Source organism: Lissotriton helveticus, chromosome 4_1 (genome assembly GCF_964261635.1).
Source record: "Lissotriton helveticus chromosome 4_1, aLisHel1.1, whole genome shotgun sequence".
Lineage (NCBI taxonomy): Eukaryota > Metazoa > Chordata > Amphibia > Caudata > Salamandridae > Lissotriton > Lissotriton helveticus.
The window spans coordinates 200,375,067-200,398,160 of NC_136063.1; the positions used below are offsets into that span (position 1 = coordinate 200,375,067).

The 23,094-nt window shown below is 45.4% G+C and overlaps 1 protein-coding gene across 2 annotated transcripts in view; it reads right to left on the reverse strand.

Moving 5' to 3' along the window:
- Window positions 1-23,094, reverse strand: part of SLC45A4 (solute carrier family 45 member 4) — a 344,296-nt gene that overhangs the window by 191,034 nt on the left and 130,168 nt on the right. For both annotated transcript variants that reach the window (XM_078686673.1, XM_078686674.1), the window contains exon 2: window positions 20,233-20,865. In XM_078686673.1, coding sequence (XP_078542799.1) covers window positions 20,233-20,470 — 238 coding nt within the window. In that variant the 5' untranslated portion in view covers window positions 20,471-20,865. The remainder of the gene's footprint in view (window positions 1-20,232; window positions 20,866-23,094) is intronic.

Genomic DNA, 23,094 nt, shown 5'->3' on the forward strand with positions numbered 1-23,094 from the left:
GACGGGTGCTTCGGCGACGGTGAAGCAGTCGACGGCAAGGCCTTCTTCGTCGACGGTAGTGTCGTCGTCGACGGGAAGGGATTTTTCGACGCTGAGGAGGGCTTCGTCGACGGAGGCTCGTCGACGGTAGGTGAAACTTTCTTCGTCGACGAGATGGGACGAATTTGAACATGCACATAAGTAGGTGAGGACACCGAGGACACCACCAAAGAGGGTTTTGGTGAGGAATAGGTCACAGTAGAAGTCACTGTAGTGGCAGTCTGACAGGAAACCGGCAGAGAAGCTGCTGCCTTGGTTGTAGGCCTCTGAGGTGACATTAAAGGGACAGTCTTTTTAATGACAGGCTGTTTGACAGATTTTTGACAGGCTTTCTTCACCTTAGAAGTCGAAGGTTCCTCAGCAGCGAGCGTGTGCTGGGCCTGTTTCGCCACCTTAGCCTTAGGGGTAGTTACTGTACCCTCAGCTATTCTCTTCCTAGATCCCATAGAAGACATAGAGGCCAAACTTCCTACCTCAGAGAGTGGTAAGTCCTTGTCCTTATTCCGTTGTATCCATAGTAGGAGGCGACCCTCTCTGTCCCTGAGGGTTTTTGTTGGAAAGGTGCGACAAATCTTGCATTCCTTAGCCTGATGGTCTGGATACAAGCAATATATGCAGAGAGAATGAGGGTCTTCCTTGAAGAGCCTTGCCTTGCCACAAGAGTCACAAGCCCTGAAAAGGGATTTAGATGTGGACATGTTGGAAAGAAGAAAAACTTTCAAACTTTCAAAGTAGAAGAATAAACTGAGCAGAGCTCAGAGAGACTCCCTATCACACGACGTGCGGTAAAAAATCTGACAGCCTGGGTCTCTGGGGAGAATACCTAGGTGGGAGCTGTGGCCTGATTGGCTACAGTTTGGTCTAACATAATGACTTGGATGGTCACTAATGTGGAAGTTTTTTCATTGGTAGCTGAGGCTACTTCACTTCCTGGTTTATTGTAACTGTTATTTGCTATGTACAAATGGCTTATTACTGCTTTTTTATATACCGTGGGACTCCTACTCCGACGACGGGGAATGATTCAGGCATGTGAATCTATGAAAGACACCAATACTGGAGAACCACAGATTACAGGTAAGTAACTATTGTTCTTTTGTCATCTTCACACATCTCCCATAATGGTAAGTTTTCTTCTGCAGCCCCCCATCCACATCACCTGACACTGTGGCTAACGTAGTTGCTTGTGGATTTCTGTTCTCCTACTTAATGGCACCATGGGTGGCTGTCTAGCATTAGTGTCCCTTAGAGTGAGAGGTAATTGCCAGGAAGATAGGCGGTCCCACACGTATAGGGTGATGGGTGAGCACATAAGCAGTTTGTGGTATTTGACTCCAATTACTTGCGATTCAAGATTTTCAGACACACCTTCTATTCCATATCCTCCACTAGCCAGGTGCCACGAACGAAGAGTATCCTCCATGGGTACTTACCCTCTCTAATTAGACTACCTCTCATCCCTTCGATGTTTTTATTCTGGTTAGAATACAATTCTAACAACAAAACGACTTTGTGTCGAACACTTAGAATGCAATTCTTAAATTTAACGATACGTTAATGCCTGATAGTAATGTTTAAGAAGTGTTTTCACAAGTAGTAATTAAGGAGTCCACTTTTAATTAGGCCTGATAGTAATCTTTACGCAGCGTTTTCACTACAAGTAGTAAGTGAATGCTGCTCCTCCGCCCTACCCCAGTGAGTCCAGTATTAATTAGGCCTGATAGTCATGTTTAAGAAGCCTTTTAACAAGTAGTAAGTTTATATTTCTACTCTGCCCTCCCCTGGTGAGTCCAGTATTAATTAGGCCTGATAGTCATGTTTAAGAAGCGTTTTCACCACAAGTAGTGAGTGAATGCTGCTCCTCCACCCTCCCACAGTGAGTCCAGTAGTAATTGGGCCTGATAGTCATGGGAACACTCCTTTGCTGAACCCTGACCTGAAGACGGCGTTTCTGTTTTATCCCAGGCTCTTTCACCCACGCCTCGCGGTACCCGCTCCGCGGGTCCCGCTTCGCTGCTTACCTGCCTGACTCTGCGGTGGTTCCTGTATCTAGCTGCTCCTGTGGGGTTCTGAGAGGCGGTGAGGCGGCAGGGCTGCGAGCGCGACCCGGGACTCGCTTTCCCAGGAGTCCCTGGGTCTCCGGCCGAGTCACCTGGCCCCGCTCTCCCTGACCGCCCCGCCCCACCCCGCCCTATAGGTTTGGGACTATAAATTTGGAAGCACCTCGCTGCGCGGGAGCGCGCGGGAGCGCCCGGGGCTAAGCCCGGGCAAAGGGCGGGCCCTCTGTGGCCCTCCGTGGCCTGCAGTGCCTGGTCTGGGCGCACCCTATTTAGTACTTTGTATTATAGCCTCGTATTTATTGCTACAGTTATTTCCTGATTGAAGTTATTTGGGGTTATTTTTTCTCTGGGTAGCCCATTTGTTTGCCTTGTGTTCTCTGTTATCCTTGGGACATCTGTTGTGCTATTTTAGTATTTTCTGTTTTTCCTATTTATATATCCTGCTAGAGATGTCCACACGTAAAACTAGGAGCCAGAGAGCTGGAAACGTTAAAACTAAAAAAGTAATTGGTACCTTAGATAATTTTATTTCCCGAACAAACTCTTTGATAGACCAGGGCATTTCTTTAATGGAAAGGAGGGTATCATTGGATCTTGCACACGCAAAAAGATCTTCACTGGGCAACATTGCAATGATACATTCACCGCCGCAAAGTATGACTAATCTTGTTGTTACCTCTGCTGGGAATCCAGATAATGATACTATTCCCGCTAATTGCCAATCACTATCTCTTACTAACGCCCCCGCTATGACTACACTACCCCCTAATATTCCCCATGCTCCCGTGACAGTTAATCATGATGTTATTGATTCATCAATGACGGTTGGGTCCGACACTATTATGTCAACTTCAAATGTCGTGAACCCAACAAATTTTCCTATAGACAATTCCGCTATAACTTTTCAAGGGTCTATGGGTTCTAATTCCGGGGGGGACAATATAGGTGCGGCGACAGTAAATGATGGGATTCTCCAGACACCCATTGATTATATTGAGTCTGACCCTTTAGATTCCACCCCTCATTTATTATCCCTAGGGGTTCCAGGCGATATAACCCATGATAGCAGCCTGGCAAGTATTCTGGATACTAGCGGAAGCAATGATTCATCAACTAATTCAGGAGACGGGCTTGACTCCTTAATGGAGTCTATGTCCAGTTTATTAAAATCCCTGCTTTCGCCTCTGGAGAATAGGCTCTCTAATATAGAACATCAATTAGCTACTATTCTTGCGTTACAAGATCCTAGGCTGACTACCCCTGGCCCCCCTATTCCGGTGGTCTCACCGCCTGTTACTAATACTGGGATTGTTGTTTCCAATCAAACTATGGGAAGCATACCGGCTCCCACAATTATCCCTCCAGCTTCCTCTTTACCGGCAACTAACACAGTGAATAATATTAAACCCTCCACTGCTACATGTTCGAGTGCAGCGAATAGAAATGTAGTTAGCAAAAAGATCCCTAAAAACCCAGCTCCCATTATTCCCCAGTCACAGCCCAGAAAAACCACTCTGCGACGTAACATCAATCTACCACCAGATGCTTGTCCGTATGTGGTTGTTCTGACAGGGATTCCTGAGCTGCCGATGTCCACCTCTGAGCCTTTTTGGGCGATTAAAAATAAAATATGCCACTGGCTCGACAAAAATTACCCTCCACCACCCAACCTAAACAAGAACATACTTATGGTAGAACGGGCACCATGGGTAGGTGGGAAGAAGAAAAGTATAAAGGGTGATTGTGTCGCTATCACGTTTGAGGACCCACGACTGGTAGAATTTATTTGTTCTACTCCTCCCTGTGATAGCAAGTCTGTGGTGTCAGCCAAGCCCCTGTCCTTTTTTTATATGCAAGATGGCTATGAGGATGCTAGATGGAGTTGGATGAGGCCTGCTAGGAAAGGAATGGGTAGAGGTGGAACACACCAGAATCTGCAACAATGGGGAATGCCTGTAGAGGAAGGATGGAACTTAGTCGACAGGAGGAGGGGGCACCAGTGGAAGGGGGAAAGACAGTTCAATGGAGAAGGGTGGGGCCCACAACTCAATTACCCCTTATTCCCATGTTATAATCGATTTAGTGGGCTGGAAGAAGTGGATTGACCACCATCCCAGTGTATTGAAGATGACAGGGACTGTGGGGTACCTTCTCCCGTAGAGTGTGATTCTATTGTTGCTAAAAGAGAGGAAGTCCCTGTCCAGGATAGTATTATTCCAGATCCCTTGTCAGGGGGTGTTGATACTCAGGCCGCCCTGGATACATCTATGCGGTACTCCTCACCTGTTAAAATTTTGTCCTGGAACATAGCTGGCTTAAAGAAAAACTTGCCCGATCCGGAATGGAATAATTTTGTAGAAGATTTCCATATCTGTATGTTTCAGGAAACGTGGTGTTTAGAGCCAGAACATAAACAGGGCTATTCTACATTCTTTGTCCCTGCTACGCAGTCTGGGAGGGGGCGCCCATCGGGGGGCTTAATTATATGGATCAGGATAGCTTTGAACTGTAAGACTACTGTTAATTATGTCCCCTGTAAGGATATTCTCCATATAACTGTTAAAAGGCAGTCAGCCAGGAATGCTTTTGAAATTTTTTGTGTTTATGCCAGGGGGCTCCCAGGGGGACAACTGTCTCCAACATTGGAGCTGTTAGACAACAGGCTTTCAGCCCTCCCCTCTAAATCCTCAGTATTAGTGGGAGGTGATTTTAATTGTACATTTGAGCCTCTTGATGAGGATGAATTCTTGGGCTCTTTTAACAAGTTAGGAAACCAGTCAATTCCATCCTTATCTTTGGCCCCAATTAAGAAGTGGTCGGCTCGAGCCATTCAGTTGAATGCCCTGGTGTCTGCATATGATCTATGTGCCTTAAATGGCCGCACTACATCTGATCGCATGGGCGCCATGACCTTCAATCGAATTGGCTGCCCGTCTAGGATTGACTACATCCTTTTGGATGTATGGTCATGGGCCAATCTGGTTGATATGGAGGTCAGACAGAGGATTGATAGCGACCATAATCCCCTCTGCATGGGTATGTTCTGGGGAGAAAATATTGGTGAGGAGGTCCAAAATGAGTTGATTACTAAAGACCTAGTCCCTTCTAACTGTAATCGTAGGATTAAATGGGATGTGGTTAGGTGTAATGAGGAGACACTAGAGAATATCAGGGTTCTAGTTTCGGCTGCTTCATCCGCCCTGGTGCCAATGAATCAAATTTCATCTCAGCATCAGGGGTCAGTGCTGGCAACTAAGTATAAAGACCTAATAGGGGAGATCAGTATGTTTTTTTCGAAAAAAAAACAAGGGATTCCACTAGTTAAAATGCATGGAAAAAAGGGGAACCCCTGGTATACTGCCTCCTGTAGAGGGAAAAGAAAAGAAATCTCGCTAGCTATTAAAAACAAGGATGCCCCAGCCGCTAGACTAGCTAGAAATGACTATCGCATTAGTATTAGGAAAGCTAAAAAAGATTGGGAAGAGGAACATTGGCAGGCTTTAAAAGAAGCGGCTCTTGGGAAAAATGCCATGGTTTTTTGGAAACTGATCAACGTCATCGATAGACGAGGCGCTGAGCCTATCCCAAACCATATAACTGAGTCCCAATGGTATTCCCACTTTTCGAATCTATACGGCGTAGGCTCCTTAGAAGCTGCGCCAGCATCCCCTTTAATAGGTACCAATTGTTTGGCCCATCAGTATGAGGACTCTATAGACGTATTGTTTTCGCCTCGTGAGGTACAGGAGGCTATCCTTAAAATAAAACCGGGTAAGGCACCTGGACCGGATGGAATACCGGGTGATTTGTTGAAGTCTAATCCATTGGTTTGGGCTGTTTTTATTGTAAATGTTTTGAACCTCATCCAGTTAGGCCAGCAAGTACCGGATTCATGGAAGGGTGCTGAAGTTGTTACTGTTTTTAAAAAGGGTGAAAGAGAGGACCCTGCCAACTACAGACCAATTAGTTTAATTGATGTTATTCAAAAAGTAGTTGGTAGGGTAATTGTAAATAGGATTGAGGGCTGGCTTATGGAAGAAAATATTTTGTCCCACTTCCAAGCTGGATTCAGAAGCAATGTTGGGGCCATTGATCAAGTTTTCAGATTTTGTGCAGTTTTTTGGAAAACAGTGTCAATAGCCAGAGGGAGCCTTTACCTGGCTTTTATTGACCTTAAAACTGCTTTTGACGTAATACCCCGTGCTAAACTTTGGAGTGTTCTACGGGATATGGGGTTCCCTTCCTATCTGCTAAATCTTATCATTAAACTCCATGAGGGCACTTATGCGAAGATACGATGGGGGGCACAGGGACAACTCACTAAGAGTATACCTGTTAATAGAGGGGTGCGGCAGGGATGTGTGATGGCCCCTACTTTATTCTCCCTTTTTATAAATGGGGTGGTGAAACATCTGAATGAGACAGCGGCCGACGCCCCCATTGTGGCCGGGGAGAAAACGCCATCCCTCCTCTTTGCCGATGACACCCTTCTCTTATCTAAAACCCCCACAGGCCTTCAAACCCTTCTTGATCAGTTTAGTGTTTTTTGTCAGGAACGGGGACTTACAATAAACACAACTAAAACTAAACTAATGGTTATGACCGCCAAGAAGAAATACAGGAATATCCATTTGTCCTTGAATGGATCTCCTTTAGAGGTGGTCGATGAGTTTGATTACCTGGGTGTTAGGATTAATAATCATTTGAAATGGGAACCCCATATATGTAAAATGGTTTTAAATCTTAAAAGGGTTTCCGGCACTATTTTAAAAAACCAACGTCTCTCTGTAAGTAGGCCAGTTGCACCTGCCTTATCAGTTTATGAGGGGAAAGCAATTGCCGCAGCTGTTTATGGCTCGGAACTGTGGGGCAACGAGAATACCAACGACCACGTCCGATCAGAGAATAAGTTTATGAGGGACTTGGTGTCGCTTCCATCCTCTACCCCACTCAAACCTTTATTCTTAGACCTAGGCAGAAAGTCTATTCGGGACTTCCTTCAGCTCCGTCCCCTTTTATATTGGGTCCGTTTGAGGAGGACCCCCGAATTAGGTAATTATGCCCTAGTGTTAGATGAAATGCTAAAATTAAATACTGCAGGCAAAATAAAGTGGCTAAATGCTTTAAAAAATCTTGTAATAAGCGTGGGTTTAAGCGACGCTTGGGTATCCCAATCACCTCCACCAAAACAAGTGGTGAAAAAATTATATTGGGATTGGATAGAGGCCAAGGCGCTACAGAACCCAAATTGGGGACATTTGACTGAGACTTTTTTGTCCCATAAATGCACCCAAAAATTGGAATTGTTTTTGGATTTTATTCAGATCCCTCGAGAAAGGACTTTATATCTTAAATTTAGACATGGAACATTGCCCCTCAAAACTGTTACATCTAGATGGAACAATAGGAGGGAAGAGGATACAATGTGTCCAGGTTGTATAAATCCCAAGGAATCATTGGGCCACTTTCTTTTTGCCTGTAAGGCATACATCCTACCTAGGAAGAAATGGTTGAAACCAGTGCTAAAGAATCTTGGTATTAGAGATTATAAATTAGCTTTGCGTATTCTTAGCTCTGACACCTCTTCCATGGTTGTTGTCTGTGGGGTTGCAAAGTTTTTATCATGTGCCTGGATTATTAGGACTAAGATTTTAAAAAATGCTCATCAAGTCAATTTTTCCACATAATTCTTAGATGTATTTTTGTAAATAATGAACTGCTTTTATAATTATGTTTGTATTGTATGTTTGTACTTTTTATGATACATGTGTCGAATAAAAGTATAATGACTTGACTTGCTATGTACAAATGGCTTATTACTGCTTTTTTATATACCGTGGGACTCCTACTCCGACGACGGGGAATGATTCAGGCATGTGAATCTATGAAAGACACCCCAAATACTGGAGAACTACAAAGTCGTACAACACACTAGTTTTTCTCAACTCTGCCTGTGCGCAACGTTTGCTGCATACATTCTTTGCCAAAGAATTCTTCAGAAAATAGTGTTGCTGCTTTTTTCACCCACAAACATACTTTTCCTGTATTTTCCACCGGCTTTATTTTTCGGTCTTCTCCAATGTTAACCAGTTTCCGAAGTTCATAACGTTTTGAAAAACAACTCCTGATGGGTGGAAGAGAGGTTCATCACTTTCAGACACCGTTACTGTGGATGGCCATGGATAGTAAAAATGCTGACCTCAAACCTGCCTTGTCTTGCTGGCCAGATTTAATCTTTCTTTGGCCCGGTTGGATGGTGCAGCCACTGAGCGTCTGGGCTCAGGGACACAGGTATGCAGGCATCGGCTTTCCCCTTGTGTTTCTGATTCCAGACAGAGTTCTCCAACCCCGTCCTTCAATATTTACAGGAATGGACCTCAAAAGATTCACTAGAATGGACAAACACAGCAGTATGTGTGTATGTGCGTACAGGTGAGTCTGTGTGTGACTGCATTTGTTTGTGGCAGTGGATAGGCATGCAAGGGGTAACCTGGAAATACATAGCTCTTTATAATACGCAATGGCATCAAATGGTAATGGGGTTAACCACAGGCCCTTGCAGTGGGACATTAGTCCAGAGACCAGTGCTGTGGCTTTTGATGCTGTAAATGCATTATACCTGGGCCTTACAGTGGGTCTGTGCCATAAGCTTCAGACTGTCCAAAATGCAGCGGCGCGCCTGGTAGAGGGCATTCCTCCTAGACATCACATCTCTCCGCATCTCCGCAAATTACACTGGCTTCCTATCGCGAAAAGATGCGAGTTTAAAGCATTGACATTGGCCTATAGAGTCATGAAAGGCAAAGGACCTGCTCATCTCAAAGCTAGTCTTCGTCCCTATTGTAACTCTAGAACACTGAGATCCAATTCCCAACTTCTGCTGGTGACTCCCCGATTTAAAAAAAGCCGAGCGGGAGGTAAAACTTTTCAAGTTTGTGCCTCCAAGCGCCGGAATAAGCTTCCGTTGTACCTATGCTCGAGCCGTTCGTAATTTGAGTTCCGCAAATCTCTTAAGACCTACCTTTTTGGCGCATAGGTCCTAGTGTATGCCCTTCTGTTACTTGTTCTATTAGCGCCGGGACGCCTCGTTGGGGCAGCTGCGCGCTTTACAAAACACACAGATAAATTAATAAATAAATGGCCATTAATTGGAGAACCTGGGTATACAATGATGGTGCATGAGCACTGGATTCGTTACGTGGTTCTTTGAGGCTGAACACGAGCATTTGAAGCTACATCTCCAGAAATGAAGGACATTGGGACATGGTCAATGACCCTTTATATGGATATAAGAAAGAGAAAATTGGGCCTATAAAACTGTCCTTGACAACTGATGTCACTATAATACTACATGAAGCCTTACATAGGTGTGTGTGATTGAACCTGGGTACACGAGCTGCTAATAACATATGATCATGGGACATGGGCATTTACGCTTGCACCTGAACATATTATGGCAGTGCATGTCTATACGATGGTTGAACATAGGTAAAAGAGGCAGTGGGTAACTGCCAATGACTCATCAATAACTCCCAGAGAACTTCAGTGGTTTCCACTGTCTGTCAACCTCACATACAAGACCTGCTGCATTATCTACAAATCAGTCCACTGTGGCCATCTCACCATATCTGGCACCCAACCAGACAACAAGGTAGCACAGCTTTGGCATAACTTGACTGAAAAAAGGGTTTGTATTTTTTTGAGTCACACAAGCATCGCCATAATTGTACTAGTCATGTACCAATGACATGCAATCCATGCTAACGCAGAGCTATACTTTACTATTCAATTTCAAAGCTCTATGCCTCATGCTCCTGTGCTGCGTGCAGACATGGTCTTCTCTCGGTCAGCACAGAGCTTCATTTATGCTTCTGGACACTTCAGGTGCATGAGAGCTCATATATCACACAACTTCCAGTTGTGACTGGAGTGGACGAACCAGTCAAATTTTGTGCAGGACTGTAAGCGAAATCTGTTTCCGGCAGTCATGGCACGGCTTCAAACCTGTTGCTTTTGGGAGACACAGCATTCCTGGACCATTGTTTTATGTAATTTTGAAGTCATCCTGCAATTGTCAAAGTTGGGAACAAAGCTCCAGATTTGTGTAGAAACGACTGACCACAGCGTACATGGGTGACACTTAAGTGCATGCAGCTCCTATCAGTCACTTCTGGAGAAGTAGAGTCCTTGTGGGGCCAGCTGGCTCCAACTATCGTTGCTGAGAAAGTTCTCTGTATCAAGTCTAGCATCTGGGGATATTGTAAAGGTGTTGACCACAATTGTTGTCCCATCATTCACCTCTTGTGTGCCCTCTCTAAAAACATTTCAAGTGATGTCACTGTAGAATTGTATTCTTTGATATATGCAGAGAGTGTTACCAGACCATTTCCAGGGAGAGCCACCAGCAGTTATTTTAGAATCACATTTATCAGGTGGGTACTTTTGTGTGAACCTATAAAGCAAGTCCTGCTTGTTTTATGTGATTATTCTGTTTTTAATATACTGAAGTCCAGGTTTAAAAGAAATAATACACGTGTCATTCACAGCTCAGTCACTGATACAAAAACATTAACACTTTTACCCTTACTAGACGTCTGAGCTGTTTCTTTAAGTTAGCTTTAAAAAAGGAGCAGAGTAAAATCATAGCCTTGTAACGCTGAGCCTGTTTCCTTAACTGTAACCTGACAGTACTTAGATGAAGGACTCTCTAACCTGCATTTTATTGCATTTGTCTGCCCTTCTCCCTAATTGGTGGTGAATAAATGGGTGATTCAAATGCACTGTGAGCAGGCAATGGCATGTAGGAAGTCCATGTGTACGGGGGCCTTGCTTTGAAGCCATCATCAGAGGAGCTCCCGCATTTACAAGAGATGAAGTGCTTCAGCAAAACCAGGGGCACTCTGAAGGCAAAGGCGCACTTCCAGTAAAAGCTTCCACCGTCGGCTATTACTGAATATGTGCTTGTGCTTTCAACGTGCTCGCTCAGCAGGCAATTTACATTACATGTACAAAGCGCGAATTACACCCTGAAATGCCAAGCATCCTTCATTCGGGAGTGTGGAGTCTGCACGCTCAAGCAGCACTCTGCAACCTCTCTGAGCTCCAAAGGACAGATGTGGCATGATAGCTCAGTGCCAAGCATCCTTCATTCGGGAGTGTGGAGTCTGCACGTCAAGCAGCCCTCTGCAACCCCTCTGAGCTCCAAAGGACAGATGTGTCATGATAGCTCAGTGCCAAGCATCCTTCATTCGGGAGTGTGGAGTCTGCACGTCAAGCAGCACTCTGCAACCTCTCTGAGCTCCAAAGGACAGATGTGTCATGATAGCTCAGTGCCAAGCATCCTTCATTCGGGAGTGTGGAGTCTGCACATCAAGCAGCACTCTGCAACCTATCTGAGCTCCAAAGGACAGATGTGGCATGATAGCTCAGTGCCAAGCATCCTTCATTCGGGAGTGTGGAGTGTGCACGTCAAGCAGCACTCTGCAACCCCTCTGAGCTCCAAAGGACAGATGTGGCATGATAGCTCAGTGCCAAGCATCCTTCATTCGGGAGTGTGGAGTCTGCACGTCAAGCAGCCCTCTGCAACCCCTCTGAGCTCCAAAGGACAGATGTGGCATGATAGCTCAGTGCCAAGCATCCTTCATTCGGGAGTGTGGAGTCTGCACGTCAAGCAGCACTCTGCAACCTCTCTGAGCTCCAAAGGACAGATGTGGCATGATAGCTCAGTGCCAAGCATCCTTCATTCGGGAGTGTGGAGTCTGCACGCTCAAGCAGCACTCTGCAACCCCTCTGAGCTCCAAAGGACAGATGTGTCATGATAGCTCAGTGCCAAGCATCCTTCATTCGGGAGTGTGGAGTCTGCACGCTCAAGCAGCACTCTGCAACCTCTCTGAGCTCCAAAGGACAGATGTGTCATGATAGCTCAGTGCCAAGCATCCTTCATTCGGGAGTGTGGAGTGTGCACGTCAAGCAGCCCTCTGCAACCCCTCTGAGCTCCAAAGGACAGATGTGGCATGATAGCTCAGTGCCAAGCATCCTTCATTCGGGAGTGTGGAGTCTGCACGCTCAAGCAGCACTCTGCAACCCCTCTGAGCTCCAAAGGACAGATGTGTCATGATAGCTCAGTGCCAAGCATCCTTCATTCGGGAGTGTGGAGTCTGCACGCTCAAGCAGCACTCTGCAACCTCTCTGAGCTCCAAAGGACAGATGTGTCATGATAGCTCAGTGCCAAGCATCCTTCATTCGGGAGTGTGGAGTGTGCACGTCAAGCAGCCCTCTGCAACCTCTCTGAGCTCCAAAGGACAGATGTGTCATGATAGCTCAGTGCCAAGCATCCTTCATTCGGGAGTGTGGAGTGTGCACGTCAAGCAGCCCTCTGCAACCCCTCTGAGCTCCAAAGGACAGATGTGGCATGATAGCTCAGTGCCAAGCATCCTTCATTCGGGAGTGTGGAGTCTGCACGCTCAAGCAGCACTCTGCAACCCCTCTGAGCTCCAAAGGACAGATGTGGCATGATAGCTCAGTGCCAAGCATCCTTCATTCGGGAGTGTGGAGTCTGCACGCTCAAGCAGCACTCTGCAACCCCTCTGAGCTCCAAAGGACAGATGTGTCATGATAGCTCAGTGCCAAGCATCCTTCATTCGGGAGTGTGGAGTCTGCACGCTCAAGCAGCACTCTGCAACCTCTCTGAGCTCCAAAGGACAGATGTGTCATGATAGCTCAGTGCCAAGCATCCTTCATTCGGGAGTGTGGAGTCTGCACGCTCAAGCAGCACTCTGCAACCCCTCTGAGCTCCAAAGGACAGATGTGTCATGATAGCTCAGTGCCAAGCATGCTTCATTCGGGAGTGTGGAGTCTGCACGTCAAGCAGCACTCTGCAACCCCTCTGAGCTCCAAAGGACAGATGTGTCATGATAGCTCAGTGCCAAGCATCCTTCATTCGGGAGTGTGGAGTCTGCACGCTCAAGCAGCACTCTGCAACCTCTCTGAGCTCCAAAGGACAGATGTGTCATGATAGCTCAGTGCCAAGCATCCTTCATTCGGGAGTGTGGAGTGTGCACGTCAAGCAGCCCTCTGCAACCCCTCTGAGCTCCAAAGGACAGATGTGGCATGATAGCTCAGTGCCAAGCATCCTTCATTCGGGAGTGTGGAGTGTGCACGTCAAGCAGCACTCTGCAACCCCTCTGAGCTCCAAAGGACAGATGTGGCATGATAGCTCAGTGCCAAGCATCCTTCATTCGGGAGTGTGGAGTCTGCACGCTCAAGCAGCACTCTGCAACCTCTCTGAGCTCCAAAGGACAGATGTGTCATGATAGCTCAGTGCCAAGCATCCTTCATTCGGGAGTGTGGAGTCTGCACGTCAAGCAGCACTCTGCAACCTCTCTGAGCTCCAAAGGACAGATGTGTCATGATAGCTCAGTGCCAAGCATCCTTCATTCGGGAGTGTGGAGTGTGCACGTCAAGCAGCCCTCTGCAACCCCTCTGAGCTCCAAAGGACAGATGTGGCATGATAGCTCAGTGCCAAGCATCCTTCATTCGGGAGTGTGGAGTGTGCACGTCAAGCAGCACTCTGCAACCCCTCTGAGCTCCAAAGGACAGATGTGTCATGATATCTCAGTGCCAAGCATCCTTCATTCGGGAGTGTGGAGTCTGCACGTCAAGCAGCCCTCTGCAACCTCTCTGAGCTCCACAGGACAGATGTGTCATGATAGCTCAGTGCCAAGCATCCTTCATTCGGGAGTGTGGAGTCTGCACGCTCAAGCAGCACTCTGCAACCTCTCTGAGCTCCAAAGGACAGATGTGTCATGATAGCTCAGTGCCAAGCATCCTTCATTCGGGAGTGTGGAGTCTGCACGTCAAGCAGCACTCTGCAACCCCTCTGAGCTCCAAAGGACAGATGTGGCATGATAGCTCAGTGCCAAGCATCCTTCATTCGGGAGTGTGGAGTGTGCACGTCAAGCAGCACTCTGCAACCCCTCTGAGCTCCAAAGGACAGATGTGGCATGATAGCTCAGTGCCAAGCATCCTTCATTCGGGAGTGTGGAGTGTGCACGTCAAGCAGCACTCTGCAACCCCTCTGAGCTCCAAAGGACAGATGTGGCATGATAGCTCAGTGCCAAGCATCCTTCATTCGGGAGTGTGGAGTCTGCACGCTCAAGCAGCACTCTGCAACCTCTCTGAGCTCCAAAGGACAGATGTGTCATGATAGCTCAGTGCCAAGCATCCTTCATTCGGGAGTGTGGAGTCTGCACGTCAAGCAGCACTCTGCAACCCCTCTGAGCTCCAAAGGATAGATGTGTCATGATAGCTCAGTGCCAAGCATCCTTCATTCGGGAGTGTGGAGTGTGCACGTCAAGCAGCCCTCTGCAACCCCTCTGAGCTCCAAAGGACAGATGTGGCATGATAGCTCAGTGCCAAGCATCCTTCATTCGGGAGTGTGGAGTGTGCACGTCAAGCAGCACTCTGCAACCCCTCTGAGATCCAAAGGACAGATGTGTCATGATAGCTCAGTGCCAAGCATCCTTCATTCGGGAGTGTGGAGTGTGCACGTCAAGCAGCCCTCTGCAACCCCTCTGAGCTCCAAAGGACAGATGTGGCATGATAGCTCAGTGCCAAGCATCCTTCATTCGGGAGTGTGGAGTGTGCACGTCAAGCAGCCCTCTGCAACCCCTCTGAGCTCCAAAGGACAGATGTGGCATGATAGCTCAGTGCCAAGCATCCTTCATTCGGGAGTGTGGAGTGTGCACGCTCAAGCAGCACTCTGCAACCCCTCTGAGCTCCAAAGGACAGATGTGTCATGATAGCTCAGTGCCAAGCATCCTTCCTTCGGGAGTGTGGAGTGTGCACGTCAAGCAGCACTCTGCAACCCCTCTGAGCTCCAAAGGACAGATGTGTCATGATAGCTCAGTGCCAAGCATCCTTCATTCGGGAGTGTGGAGTCTGCACGTCAAGCAGCACTCTGCAACCCCTCTGAGCTCCAAAGGACAGATGTGGCATGATAGCTCAGTGCCAAGCATCCTTCATTCGGGAGTGTGGAGTCTGCACGCTCAAGCAGCACTCTGCAACCTCTCTGAGCTCTAAAGGACAGACGTGTCATGATAGCTCAGTGCCAAGCATCCTTCATTCGGGAGTGTGGAGTGTGCACGTCAAGCAGCACTCTGCTACTCCTCTGAGCTCCAAAGGACAGATGTGTCATGATAGCTCAGTGCCAAGCATCCTTCATTCGGGAGTGTGGAGTGTGCACGTCAAGCAGCCCTCTGCAACCCCTCTGAGCTCCAAAGGACAGATGTGGCATGATAGCTCAGTGCCAAGCATCCTTCATTCGGGAGTGTGGAGTCTGCACGCTCAAGCAGCACTCTGCAACCTCTCTGAGCTCCAAAGGACAGATGTGTCATGATAGCTCAGTGCCAAGCATCCTTCATTCGGGAGTGTGGAGTCTGCACGCTCAAGCAGCACTCTGCAACCTCTCTGAGCTCCAAAGGACAGATGTGTCATGATAGCTCAGTGCCAAGCATCCTTCATTCGGGAGTGTGGAGTCTGCACGCTCAAGCAGCACTCTGCAACCCCTCTGAGCTCCAAAGGACAGATGTGTCATGATAGCTCAGTGCCAAGCATGCTTCATTCGGGAGTGTGGAGTCTGCAGGTCAAGCAGCACTCTGCAACCCCTCTGAGCTCCAAAGGACAGATGTGGCATGATAGCTCAGTGCCAAGCATCCTTCATTCGGGAGTGTGGAGTCTGCACGCTCAAGCAGCACTCTGCAACCTCTCTGAGCTCCAAAGGACAGATGTGTCATGATAGCTCAGTGCCAAGCATCCTTCATTCGGGAGTGTGGAGTCTGCACGCTCAAGCAGCACTCTGCAACCTCTCTGAGCTCCAAAGGACAGATGTGTCATGATAGCTCAGTGCCAAGCATCCTTCATTCGGGAGTGTGGAGTCTGCACGCTCAAGCAGCACTCTGCAACCCCTCTGAGCTCCAAAGGACAGATGTGTCATGATAGCTCAGTGCCAAGCATGCTTCATTCGGGAGTGTGGAGTCTGCACGTCAAGCAGCACTCTGCAACCTCTCTGAGCTCCAAAGGACAGATGTGTCATGATAGCTCAGTGTCCCTTCCTCTGGTAAGGAGGGCGGGCAGAATAGGTAGCAGGGGTAAAAACACAAGGTGGAATTGACAGGGGCCGGGAGGGGCAACAACTACGCTATGATCCACTAACAGGGGCTGCATAGGGGGACTTTTCAAAATATTGGGCAGAGTTAGAGTTTGGTGCAAGAGAAGGAAGAGGAAGACCTGTCTGTATCAGGGAGGAATGAGAGGCAACTACGCAAATCAACCCCCAAACCAGTTTTATTTCAAAATAACTTATTGTCGGGTCAAGGACAAAGCATTATAGTCAATGCTGCTCCTTCTGTTTGAGGTTCACTTACTCGAGAAATTATGTACAAATCTGTAAAAATACATTTATACCTCTGACAAAAACACGAGTAGAGGAGAATTGCTGTATGTACGTTTTGTGAATTTCCATAGGTAAATCATCTGCAACATTTATAAACCTACAGAGTTGAGATTAAGAGTCACTCTTTATTGTATCTCTAGGTTTATAAATGTTGCAGATGATTTACCTATGGAAATTCACAAAACGTACATACAGCAATTCTCCTCTACTCGTGTTTTTGTCAGAGGTATAAATGTATTTTTACAGATTTGTACATAATTTCTCGAGTAAGTGAACCTCAAACAGAAGGAGCAGCATTGACTATAATGCTTTGTCCTTGACCCGACAATAAGTTATTTTGAAATAAAACTGGTTTGGTGGTTGATTTGCGTAGTTGCCTCTCATTCCTCCCTGATACAGACAGGTCTTCCTCTTCCTTCTCTTGCACCAAACTCTAACTCTGCCCAATATTTTGAAAAGTCCCCCTATGCAGCCCCTGTTAGTGGATCATAGCGTAGTTGTTGCCCCTCCCGGCCCCTGTCAATTCCACCTTGTGTTTTTACCCCTGCTACTTACCATTGTGGGATACAAAAGGGAAGTCCATCGTGGTTTACGGTACCTTTCCGCCCAGCACGTTTACCACTACTTCTAATACCATGGAATGGCCAGCCGGGGGGGGGGGGGGGGGCTGGGAGGGGGTTGTGCCTGTAACCCTGTGCATGGAATGGCTGAGTAAGTCATGTTACACACACCTACAAGAGTCAATCTGTTAGGTGCTTCTTGCAAGTGATTACTTACCATGTACAAGGCCACTCGGTGATGCAGTTAGTTTACAGGGTAATGGCCTTCCTTAAAGTCTGGCGGAAAGACTGCTGTAGTCCTGCCTGCCCTTTTGCTAGACACTCTGGGGCATATTATCAAGGAACGGTATTAAAATTATCGCCGTTTTATCGGCAGGAATCTGCTGATAAAACGGCGATAATGGGCTTGATAATACGCCCTTGTTAATTGCCATAGAAGCCCATGTTCTTGTGTTAACATGGGCTTCTATGGGAATTAACAAGGGCGTATTATCGAGCACATTATCGCCGTTTTATCGGCAGTTTCCTGCCGATAAAACGGTGATAATTTTAACACCGGTCCTTGAAAATATGCCCCTCTGTTCTTAGACCAAACATTTAAGTTTACCTTTGTGAAGCGGGCCCTTTAAATACGGCGGTCGGGACAGCCTGTACTCCCTGGTAGACGCCCAGCATCGGCCAAACTCTAAATAAGCCTTTATGTTTGTCTCAGGGACTCGCCTTCACTACCCTGAATGCTTTCAGGAGGAAAGGCCAGTCCTTCGAATTCCCAAGGTCCAGGAAATACACAGGATTTTTCTTGGTCAGATTGAGCTACATTTGCTACAAATACAAAGAACTGTATTCTTTAGTGTGTTTAAAAAGGCAACAGAGAGCCATGAAAGCTATGTAGCCCTGTGGCGAGTCGGAAGGGCGCGATTGTTGAAAGTCCCTTCCACGGCGGCACTCGTGCTGAACACTCGCATCTCTGCTGCTTGATAAAACAGTTCACATTTGCCAGTGAGAACATAAGCAGAGTTTGATCATTTAAGCAAACTCTTTTTATGGAAATTTCCACCAGCCAGTTATTTCGTAACAGTTGCTACTGCAAACGTGCATATGCTGAACTCAGCTCTTGGACCGCATGACTCATTATTTTTGGATTAAAACATAACTTGCAGCTTTTGCTTGGGCGGTAAAACAATAAAGGTGTTTCATAGCTGGAATTTCTCACATCTCAGAATTTTTTTGTTCATTTTAAAGGGGCAGTAATCAGCAGGTCTGAGTGTACTTTGAACTTAAAGTTTGTTTTTAATGGTGGGATAAAAAGGGGATAAACAAAAATGGGAGTACAAAAGGATCATATTTAAATTGACCCAAGCACCACTTACATGGAAATTTGGAACAAGAATAGTGACAATGCAGTTACTGTATGGAGGACATTAACCGTGCCAAGACACATTTTAGGGAAGGTGTCCGACTCCCAGTTGTACCATTCTTCGAGCTCCTTTACATGCTACTCCTGTTAGACACCAAGAGAATACAGCAACAAGCATTGGCAGAGCCAATAGGTTTCGTGTTTGTGACCCACTGACTTTGGCAATACTTTTTGCCGATGCTTTTCAGCATCTGCAAAAAAAAATACACAACATGGCATGCCTATGAGTGGTTTCACTTAATGACATCATGGTGCTGCGTCATTCAGTAGGTGCGTGTTATGAAGCATGGGCACGCATGCGTCACAATGCGATCACACGCCTACAGAATAACACTGGCCACTATAACAGTTTTTTGTTTACCAATCCAAATGGCTGACAGCAGTAAATGAACAAATACATTTTCAGGTGCCCAGAAGTACATTTCTTTAAAGCAGAGTGTCCAGCAGCGCATGGAAGCTTTTGGCTGTCCCTAAAAAGTAAAAAAATCATTTCAAGGACGTGAGAAGTGGGGGGCAACGAAGTAGCAGGCTGAGGGGGGACGGCGGTGGGGAAGCTAAGGGGAGTAGGCGATGGGAGTAATGGCTGTCCTTTAGGCTGTGAGGGGGTTTAACATTAAAAAAGCTGGGGAGGGGAAGAACAGAGCATATGGATTTTTGGCAGGCACCTAATATTAAAAAAAAACAGCACACAAGGGAGAACGTGGAGGGAGGGGGAGCACATGTATTTAGGGAAGAAGAAGCACAAGAAGGAGAGAGCTAGAAAACAAGCACTCTCTTGGAATGCTGAAAGACAAAGAAAAGGGTAGCTCCCTAAATGTGAACAGTGAAATGGAACAAGTCAGACAGGCAAAAGGATGGTAAAGAGGCTTTGTTCCAGAAGAGAGATAAAAACAAGCAGAAGAAAAAGACAATTCATCTGCTAAGAAGCAAAGAACTAAGAGTGACAATAAAGCCAATGCATTGAAGCAATACGTAGGCTCTAAGTCCATTGTCCGTTTTAGTCTACAAAGGTCTTCCACAATCGAGACTTAAAATGAACTTTGGTTATCTAGGAAGATATCTTAGCATTCACAAGCATGGGCTAATTTTGCATCAGAATCCTGTCTCCTGCTCTTGACACCTCGTACAAATGTACTGAATGGCATCAACGCCTCGGGAAAAGCCATTGCTTGATCTCGGACAGAGAACAGGAGGTGAGACTGGGACCTATCGTGTTAAGACTACAGGTCGACTGCAAAGTCAGGTACAGCACAGGACCAAGACAACACCAAAACCAACATGTCCAGGACTCTGGAGGAGGGGAAGCCAACTCGAGGAGCCTTAGAACCCCAGATTGGTCTAACCCTGACTGTGTTTTTTCAAGGCAGAAACACACCTCCGTGGCTCAATAAGGTTTGGATAGGCCATCTGGTACTACAGGAATCCAGGTTTTGCAGCTGGAGACATCCCAACAAGTGCATGTCCCCAGAAGGCCAGGGGATTCATTTTTGAGCAGTTGAAGCCTCCACCACAGGAGAGGTAACCCACAAACAGGAAACAATAGGCAGCGGTAAAACGGACATCAAACCCAGTCACAAATCTCCCAAAATGCAACAGTCAGAATCACTCAACCCCATTGCTATTTATATCCTTACAATCAGTGAAAGCAGTTTGCATCATTAGGTCCGATTAAAACATAAAGAAGCATAATTTTGTCTCACTTACCTATTTGCAACAATACAGGTGTAACTAAGGCTGTCTCCATAGCATAGCAAAACTCTCTGCCGAACATGACAGCGCCATGCATCACCCATAGGCGAATCGGGATCCGGTCAATGGAACTTTCGCTTATGGTCTCATCGCGACTCTCATTTTCCTTATTCGCCTCTTTCTTTACGTGTGTCACAGGTAGCTCTTGAACTTGCATAGATTCCGAGTCAGCATTCTGGGGAGCCATTTTCATTACCACAAAAATATATCTTCCTATATTATCTATATAAATAATAACACTATCATATATCTTGAAAGATAAATAATGATCTCTTCTTTTCAGCTTCTTGCGTCGTGTTCCTCGAGCACGTAATACTTATTTTCCTCTTTAATCAAGTAAATTTTCCGCAACTTCTCAAGCAAGTACGAAATGTGCCAGCAAAACAATTATATTTGGTAGAAATTCCAACATATGGCTTGACGGTTTACTGTGAATTAGAGTTAAAAATCCATAATTGCCATTCAGTTAATACAAGTTTCATAATTTCTATAGAAGAAGTGGTAAAGTTGTTGGTCTGGCTGCAGCGGCTTGCAAAGGCGACACAAAGAGGTGCTCCACTGTTAATCCCCATCGAGTGGCTGATTTATCTACAAAAGGCAGTTACAGGAAACAAAGGAAACAATTAAAATGTGTGAGAAATATTTTGAAACCTACTTTCCCACCCCTCAGTATACAATCTGGTAGCTACTTACTCTCAGGGGTGCAATGCTGCAGACAACAGTTAACGACATCAAGGGAACATGCTAGTTTTATCCCGATTCAATTCAATGAAATGTGCAACCTTAACCGAAGGTTTTGTGTCAATTAGTTTTAACTTGGACACATTTGTATTCCAAGCTTAGCTAGATATGACTTATCATAAAGAGCCAGATTCACAAAAGACATTTTGGAAGATGTAAAGTGCTACTCCAATAGTATTACTTACCAAATAAGCAATTCACAAAGGTACGTCTGGAGATCTCCACCTCCACCTCTCCCCACACATAAGTATGCATTACAGTAGTAAATGAGGGAGGCAAAGGGGGGAGCTATTGGAAGATGAGCAATAGTTTCTACTAAATGGGAGAGCTGTAAGGAAATTTAGGAATGTGTTTAGGAACGAACATGCCAATACAAAAAACACTCCCACATAAGCGTAAGACATCTGAAGTTCAGTAAATGCACTACTAATTCTTCTATAGCCCTAATAGTGATAAAACAGGCATAAACACACCCCAGACCAGCCTTGGATTAAGTCTAGCAAAACACATAGTCAACCACTTATTAGTACTACAACACACTCCCATTGAAAACAATGATGCAAGCTATAACATTATAAAACCCCATAGGAAACAATGTGAAATACATTATTTCTAATAATAATAATAGTTTAGATAGATAGATAGATAGATAGATAGATAGATAGATAGATAGATGATAGATAGATAGATATAGATTTATATATCTGTGTGCATTACTAAATTATGTGTATTACTAAATTAAACAAAATAATACATTGTAATCTTAATTATATTTATTTATTTTCAGGTCTCTCTCTCTACATATAGATGGAGAGAGATAGAACTGAAAATAATTAAATATAATTAAGATGACATTTCATCATTTTGTTTCTGTTCTGTCTCTCAATATAGATGGAGAGAATCAACTGAAAACAATTAAATACAATTTAGATTATATTTTATTATTTTGCTTAATTTAGTGATATACTTACATTTAAAATAAAGTAAATTATATTTTAACTTTAAAAGTTTAAAAGTGTAAATATTTTTTTAAGTTCATTAAAGCCCTAACTTAAAATCACATTTGTTACAAATTAGGAAAACATAAAAATGTATGGAGGGTGGCAGATTTAAATGACAAAATGTTTAAAAAATAATATTTAAAAAAAATAATATATTTTTGTCTCTCAATATTATATTTGTAATAAAGAATATCTTTAATAAATTTTATTATAGCCTTATAGCCCGCCGTAGCGGGCTATACCGGCTATTAAAGGCCCGCTGAATCGTTAAAGGCCCGAGCCGAATGCGAGGGACTTTAACGAAACAGCGGGACTTTAATAGCCGTATAGTCCTGCTACGAAGGGCTATAAGGCTATTAGAACATTCTGCCACTAGAGGGCAGAATGTTCTAACAAATTAAACAAAGGGTTCTCAAAGCTCGAGGGGATATAAATCCCCTCGAACTTCGAGAAGCCTTTGTAGAACATTGGAATGTTGCTCTGCGGGCCTTTACCGGCCCGTAGAAGCAGGGAGCACTCCATTGTCTGCAATGGAGGTCCCAACATTCCAATGTTCTAATATAGTGTTCATCATGGAGATCTACACCCCGGTTTCCTGTTTTCTACAAACAGGTAGTAGTATGAGAATAATAACTTTACACTTGTAAATTCAGTTGTAGTAGTCGCCACCCTCCACATGAGAGGCGTAGAGTCTCAAGGTTCATCTAGGTGAAAATCTCCAATCACAAATGGAGAACATCAAACAAGTTAAGATTTGAGCCCAGGTGTAGGAGTCGATCTACAAATGAGCAGAAGCACACATGCATATTTACCTTTGTGAATCAGGCCCAAAGTGATTAGTATCAAATTCTAACTTTACTCACTCAAGTAAATCTACAGCTATTTACTAATTGCTTAAACATCTTAACTTCTCCTGACACAGTTTTAACATTATGTGCACGAAAACACCATTTAAAAGTAAAATACCAAATGATGAAACATACGTAGAACAATTTCAGGTAAACAGTAATAAAGCAAACCTGTCCAGGAAGTCCTAAATCAATTGTCACAAGTCCCGGTGCAGTTAAATATCTAT